This window comes from Sorghum bicolor, chromosome 9 (genome assembly GCF_000003195.3).
Source record: "Sorghum bicolor cultivar BTx623 chromosome 9, Sorghum_bicolor_NCBIv3, whole genome shotgun sequence".
Lineage (NCBI taxonomy): Eukaryota > Viridiplantae > Streptophyta > Magnoliopsida > Poales > Poaceae > Sorghum > Sorghum bicolor.
The window spans coordinates 6,123,230-6,130,261 of NC_012878.2; the positions used below are offsets into that span (position 1 = coordinate 6,123,230).

General features: G+C 41.0%; 2 protein-coding genes across 3 annotated transcripts; one reads left to right on the top strand and one right to left on the bottom strand.

Moving 5' to 3' along the window:
- Positions 286 to 3,185, top strand: LOC8080930. Of its 2 annotated transcripts, none has more exons than XM_021446896.1 (6): positions 286 to 445; positions 674 to 875; positions 1,238 to 1,322; positions 1,496 to 1,550; positions 2,627 to 2,765; positions 2,845 to 3,185. In XM_021446896.1, the coding sequence occupies exons 1-6, from the start codon at positions 300 to 302 to the stop codon at positions 2,959 to 2,961; spliced, it is 744 nt and encodes a 247-aa protein (XP_021302571.1). In that variant the 5' UTR covers positions 286 to 299; the 3' UTR covers positions 2,962 to 3,185. The 2 variants fall into 2 exon arrangements, with proteins under 2 accessions (XP_021302571.1, XP_002439349.1); XM_002439304.2 differs by having other exon boundaries at positions 310 to 445; positions 685 to 875.
- Positions 3,196 to 6,243, bottom strand: LOC8080931 (LOB domain-containing protein 15). The gene is made up of 3 exons (XM_002440631.2): positions 5,978 to 6,243; positions 5,419 to 5,713; positions 3,196 to 4,497 (listed from the first exon to the last, which is right to left on the bottom strand). Exons 1-3 carry the CDS (start codon positions 6,172 to 6,174, stop codon positions 4,066 to 4,068), a joined length of 924 nt encoding a protein of 307 aa, XP_002440676.2. The 5' UTR covers positions 6,175 to 6,243; the 3' UTR covers positions 3,196 to 4,065.

Below are 7,032 nucleotides of genomic sequence, written 5' to 3' on the forward strand. Positions count from 1 at the left end.
TTCAATAGAACAAATATTCAACCTTAATAAAATATAAAAATCATTTGCTTATTTAAAATGTACTAATAAATGATATTATTGTTTATGTTATTTGAAACCAATTTCCCACTAGCATAGTGTCCCATGGAGAGGACAGATATGAAATCTAGAAGAAAAAAAAACTGAAAAACAGAGGAAAAAGCTTTTTTTAGTGGAAGGAATAAATAAATAAAATGCGTGCAAAAAGGCCCAAAAAAGGCCCGTGTGGACGCTTTCTCCTGGGCCGAACAACCCCGGACTGGGCTAAGGCCGTCCGCCGCATGCCCACCTTCCCCCTTCGGTTGCCCTCGCGTGCATTCTCCTGTCTCTCTCTCTCCGACGACTGGTGGGCTACCGCCGCCGCCGCCGCCCTACACCAGGTGCCCAGGCCTTCTCGGTCTCTTCGCCGGCGAAGAGCACCCACCAGGTACTCCCACACCTTCTTCCTTTACTGCTTTGCGAAACCGAGCACCCAAACCCTAACTTAAAGCTATTTGGCTATTTGATGATTTTCACAGTTTGGTGCATATTAAATTTTGTCCAAACAGGTTCCCTAATTTGTATGGTGGAGGCAAAATTTAGGATGTCTGTATATTGTGGAGTTATTGTCCTGCCACTGATTTAGTTGTATTGGTGCCTGATTGGTATGCAACAGTGTTGTTTCAGGATCTACAGGGACCATGGATCAAGAACAAAAACTAGAAGTATCTGATGCCGTGTACACTTACAAGCATCATTGTAGCGTAGGAGTTGATGTCCACGAGGTCTTTGTTAAGAGGAGCAGACTGCGGGTTGTTCTGTCATACATTGGCATTATTTTCCTTCTTGCGAATGTATGCCAACCATTGCTGGCAAAGGTACAATTGTCTTGTCATTGTTGATGCAAAAAATGATCAGATACTTCCAACAGAATCTTATTCTAAGTGCTTCGTTAATGATCTTTGGTTAGTTCACTGAAATGTAGACAGACCTGGAGCCACCGGATTTCATGTCTATGTTGAACAGTTTCACAGTTTGACATAACCTTCTTTTCACATATTTATTGATACGGAATTACAGAAATGAACTTACGAGAATCATCAAGTTGTGTTGCCCATCTTTTTAATAACCTCCTTACGATTGTAGGTTCACATATGATGAAATGCATCATAGTTTTGATTAACTTTGTATTTTCGTGACTGGTATACATAGTGGAAATTGACCTGCTTCAACATCGCAGGAGAGCATATCTCTTGGATCAGTTTGGAATATTACCTTTGCCGTTCTTGTTGCCAAATGTTTGCAATATAAACCTGTGAAGAGAGGTGAGTCCATCGTAGATGTGTTTGTATAACCTTTCTACATATTGATAGTAATAGGTCTTAGTTTGATTGTGATATGCTGCATACTTCAAAATTTAAAGTTCCCCTGCCTCCATTATTGTGCATGAAATTGAGATTGTATTTCTTGTTGCCTTTGCCTGTTTGTTTGTGTGCAGAATCAGTAGTGATAATGCCAGCTTTTGGGGTTCAGCTAGAGATACATTTTTGGAGGTATGCGTAATCCTGATCTGAATAATAGATCATGCTCCATTTTGTTCCCTTACTGTCTGTCCTATTCTCTATCTTATTATGCACATCCATGGTCCTCGATAATTGGAGAATAGAAGCTTATTGTACTTTTTGGAGTAGGGACTGTACACTGTAGTATAACATGCATTAAATAGAACTCCACTCAGAAAAGAAGAGAGAAAGAAGGTACTCTCTCCATTCCAAACTATGAGTCGTTTCGGCTTTCTAAGTGTGTAATTTTTGCTATGCACCTGGATATACGCTATGTCTACATACATAACGCAAGTTACATATCTAGAAAAGCAAAGCAACTTATAATTTGGAACAGAGGGAGAAGCAACAATAAAAAGAACCACTTTCTCTGTTGAATATATTCACCACCAATCATTCAAGTTGACTTTTAGAGTCCAATCTCTTTTGGAGGTCAATGCTAATCTGCTGCCCAGCAAAGTAGCAGATCAATGGTCTCATTTATCAGCAACTCTGTGCTGGGTGCTGTATAAGAACTCTCCAGTATCATCTTATATGGGGGCGGGTTTGTTTTATTTTGGCGAAAACAAGATAGAGAGATGACAGCAATCCATTGTCTTTCATACGGTGGCAGCTCTAGATCACTGATCATGCATGATAAATGATATGCATCATTGCATCAAGTAGCTGTTATATGTTTTACAGGCTGAACTTTTCTCTAGAATCATGCTGGTGAATGAAGCCTATGCTTATGAGCAAAACTCATATGAGCCACGTGAATATGAGATACATAATCTGGACTCTGTGTGATTAGCACTAAAGATCAAATTATTTAGTTAAATAGTTTCTGAAGTATGAGTTGAGCTCTGTCCGACAATTGCTAGATATTCCCTATAGCTTTAACAAGATTGGGGTATCATAATATAGGCACAGTATCAGATTTTTTTTTTTTTTAACCATGCACTTTCTCACTTTGCCATAGAGAGGTGTGAATTTACAGCTATTTCTTTTTGCTTAGAAAGGACTGCTTCAAGCTGGTTCCAATTGTCGATTTGTTTACATTAAGAATTTTAAATTGTGATTCTTAGTGGAAGAGTTGATCATCGTTTTGTGCCCATTGGCAAGATTCTGAAGCCACTGATAAATGAGTGTGTGACACCGGTGACCTGTTACTGGAGCTTGGCACTGCTTTTGCGTGATGAGGAAGAACTCCTCCTAGTTTTCCAGGTAAAGCTCGCACTTGTTATCATATCTTAGTTAATTGGGAAAAAAAATCAGCAATCCAATAGCAAGCTTAATCATGCAGAGATCTCGTCCTCCTGTCAAAATGCTGGTTCCAGTATGGAAAGCTCTCTGCACGTTGACAAACTCTGAACACCCAAGCCCTTCTCAAATTTGTAACCGGGACTCTTCAGAAACATGAGTTAGCTGGGGCCTTGTGTAGATGTATGTATCGTCAGAAGAGGCATCTGCAGTTGAGCTAGACTAGATTCAGATAGGAACTATTGATGGTGTGTGCTGATGCCATCATAGACTTGTAACCAGTGATAGGGGAATTGATTGTTAGGAGTGATTTCGGCTGGAAATGTATACGGATTAACACTAACCATTTATGATCCATAGTCCCGCGTTCACTTTCATGCTTTATTTTTGTTGGATATCTGAATGAGGTTCTAAATAGTATAAGCAATTCAAGCGAAACTTTGCCATGTACGGAAATATGCAATTTTTTTGTTAAACAATATATTTTGTCTTGTGTGCCACATAAATGAGAGGGCCATATGAAAATGAAATGTGCAGGAGACAAGCATGTGAGGTGTCTGTTCCTTGCAGAGATCCAAATGCAGTCAAACGTACCATACACTGCTAGTGGAGTATCATATGCACGTGCACTCACTTCGATTCCTAACCCTGTAACCCATGTTGATGAGTTAACTGGCACGTCCACTACTACTGGTGAATGAGGTAAGCTTGAGTTTCCGAAACAGAGCTTTCGACCACATTAAGTGCTTGGTTGACTTTATTAAAAAAATTGTGAATATTTGTGTACCGATGATCTTGTTGCCAACTCACATGGATCGGCAATGAAATAAGATAGATTAATAATAAGAAAAAGTTAGAAGAAACAATGACACAGGGACGGCATGATCCTGGAGTATTTTCAGTTTATTAGCACTTTGATCTGCATTGTTTTGCGCGCTAGCTAGCACTGTAGAACCTGGGTTGTCTTAAGCTTAAATCCGGACCTGAAAACTGCACATTAAACCCTCAATTCTAAATAAATTATAAGAATTTTTAGCTTTTTTAGATTCATAGACTTTGCTACGCACGTATAAATATATGTTATGTCTAGATATATATAAGAAAAGGACAAACAAATCTTGCGAAACAAAAAAGGAACACAAGAAAAATATTTACCCAGCCAGGAAAGCTTTTTATTGCAATATTTCCACAAGAGGTTTACAGACAAAAAAAAGAGGCAAAAATACATTGAAGCAGAAACGCAGCAGCCACTTCTACCTCAAAATCAACCAAAGTAAGGAACATTCTCATTGGTGATGGAGCTATAGTCCGTTGAGCTCGACGCGGCGGCGGCGGCGTACACCGCCGATGACGACGAGGACGAGGCCACAGGCCCCACGGCGGCAGCAGCCGCCGCCGCCGCCAAAGTTGCCGCTCTAGCCCCTACCGATGGCCTGCTGCCGGCGTGCAGCCCGCGGCCGGCTGCCGAGGCCGCGAGGAGCTGGGAGGCGTGCGACGAGGGGAGCACCGCCGCCGGACGGCACCTGTGCCTGACGATCTCGGCCCTGACGGTGGCGAGCTCGGCCTCCAGCGCTTGCACCTGCTGCTGCAGCGTGAGGATGGCGCCCATGCAGCCGTAGACGGGGTCCCGGAGCCGCAGGTTCGCCTCGTACACCAGGCTGTTCGCCGTGTCGGCGCGCTGGCTCTCGTGCACCTCCTGATGCAGCAGATGTAGGTGGCCATTGTCAGTCAGCAGCGCAGCATGCAGCAGTACACAGTGACAGTGTGAGCTATGAGCAAAAGGGACTCGTGTGAGTCCATGACAAAAAAAAAATGATTAGTGAAATTTTACGGCGCTCGAAAATAATAAGAGGCAAGTGCATGAGCTGGCTGATTTTTCGGCAGGTGCTGATGTTGAGAGAAAAACACTGTTACTAGCTCAAAAGTATTGATTCAAGAAATTGAGTTTGGTAGGTTGATTTCATTTCCCTTTTGTCCAGAAACGTGGTAATTTTTTATTTGCATAACATTGAGTTGCTGCATATATATATATATATATATATATATATATATATATGGGATCCACGCCGAGGATATTTTCAGTGTGTAATAATCTCACAAACCTTTTGTATGACAAATCATATGTATATATGTAATGTTCGACATTCGAGAGTTGAGCTAGCATACAGAAATAGCAATGTAATAAGGGGAAAATATTCAAAATCAGTACCCTATATATTAGCTAGGCTCTTTGAAACTTTAAAATGGTACCCTTGACAATTGACGTAAAACACAAGGACTACATGATAACGGCAGAAAGAAAACTGCAGTGGTCTACTACAAATTCGAAATAGATGGGGAAGGGAATTTACAGGGTTCTGAACGTAGTACACATGGCCTGTGATTAATAAAGCCTCAAGATTTTGTCAAAATTATATACTTTTTCAAGAACTCTACTCAATTTGAATCGGGACACTGCCAAAAAAAATTGGTGTACGTACCTCTCAAAGTAACTAAGATTTAGATCCAAATAAATAGTTCCCTCGAAATAAAGGTATTTTACTAAAACTCATAATTTAACTCCAAGAAGAAGTTGAGTATGGAATCAGCCAAAACGCCATGGATTTGGTGGACTTACCAGGAGCATCTTGGAGACGTTGCTGGCGCCGAAGACCTTGTGGACGGCGGCGAACTTGTGCGGCTCCAGCGGCGAGAAGTAGGGCGAGAAGGGGCACTCCTGCGCGCACCGTCGCCGGAGCAGCTTGCAAGCCGCGCACGGCGTGATTGTGTTCAGCGCTGACCCTGGCCCGGCGCCTGCGACAGCACCCGCCCCCACCGGCGAGCTGCAGCTCCTCCGTGCCGCCGCCGTCATCCGCTCCGCCGCTGACTCCCTCTTGATCTTCTTCCCTAGCTCATCATGGTCAGGCCATTCACTGAACACATCATGAGATCATAGTAAGGGTAGGGTTAGATACTAGTAGGGCCCTAGTAACTGCTTGATGGTTTTCATGCTGGATGATGCTTATTGCCGTAGCAGTAGCAGTAGCGCATGCTTCATGCTTGAAAATGGAGATGAATTAAGATTGAGGTGATGATGATTTTCTCTAGATCGATGCATATAGTAGCTTTTATATATTTGACGAGATGGAGATGTTTTTGCGCAGAAATTGGTGTTTCTTGGATGGATCATAACCTACCTTGCACTTGCAGTGGACATGAAGAAGATAGCTTGGGGAGACAGGAATGGGATTGAGGTGCTTTGGAAAAGGTGGCTTCTAGGTTTTCTGTGCTTGTGCCGCTTGAGAGTGTGCGCCTGACAGAGGAGGATTAGTAAAATGCGTCGGTGTTGACAAGAGATTGTACTGCAAGATATGTATGGGTGTTCTTGCACCATTTGGAAGCTAGCCTGAGCTGTGTTGACTTTCCAGTTATATAGTTTATCATGCGGCTAGCTAGACTCTGTATAGATGTATATATGTGCGCGTGGAATGATGGAATCTTCTGAATATTTATTAACCGTCTTGTATATTTTTTTTCCGGAACTTAGTGTTCGTTATAAATTTTTTTATCTTGTTTTATCTCATGTCCTAAAAGCACTATTATATTATACATATTCTAATTTAGCATTAGGGAGAAAATTTTTCTTCTTAAACGGTTACAAATTAGGTTAGATATATATGAGTACATAATTTGTTTCAGAATATCTGAAATATAGTTCTAATAACTAAAAATTATATATCATGAAGAACACATAACTTGTTGCAATATAATTAGATTGCAAAATTTGGCTCTTAGTTTTATTAATTTATTTTTACATATGCCTTTTCGTAAGGTTATACTAACTCCGTCTTCTGGAGTTTTCCAAAGTTAAAAGTTTGGCTAAATCTATAGAAATGGATATAGAGATATTTATTACACGATATACCAAACAAATCCATAGTGTATATACTATAATGCTATAGATCGCTCGTGTTTTTTCTACAAACTTCAAACTTGAATAGTTTAACTTAAGACAATTCTAAAAGTAGATTGATTTGGGAAATGATGGAGTATAATATATCGGCACAAGGAGAAACTGGCCGGCCTCCTTTTATTTTCATTATCAAAATATAATTCAGAACAAGTAATGTGTATATAATTAATCTCTAGGCATTGTTAATTATTTTCCTAGGAACAAGGCCCTAAATACTCTGCCCAACATCGGGCGCATCTTTAGGGTGGTGTTGATTGTTGAAGTTATTGTGGTCCATTA

What these genes read in the sequence shown, in the direction of transcription:
- LOC8080930 (XM_021446896.1), top strand. Translation starts at nt 300, where the DNA reads ATGCCCACCTTCCCCCTTCGGTTGCCCTCGCGTGCATTCTCCTGTCTC. An exon ending in CGGCGAAGAGCACCCACCAG is followed by an intron (nt 446 to 673) that starts GTACTCCCACAC and finishes GGTATGCAACAG; the next exon opens with TGTTGTTTCAGGATCTACAG. An exon ending in ATATAAACCTGTGAAGAGAG is followed by an intron (nt 1,323 to 1,495) that starts GTGAGTCCATCG and finishes GTTTGTGTGCAG; the next exon opens with AATCAGTAGTGATAATGCCA.
- LOC8080931 (XM_002440631.2), bottom strand. Translation starts at nt 6,174, where the DNA reads ATGGTGCAAGAACACCCATACATATCTTGCAGTACAATCTCTTGTCAA. An exon ending in ATGTCCACTGCAAGTGCAAG is followed by an intron (nt 5,714 to 5,977) that starts GTAGGTTATGAT and finishes TGATGTGTTCAG; the next exon opens with TGAATGGCCTGACCATGATG. An exon ending in ACGTCTCCAAGATGCTCCTG is followed by an intron (nt 4,498 to 5,418) that starts GTAAGTCCACCA and finishes CTGCTGCATCAG; the next exon opens with GAGGTGCACGAGAGCCAGCG.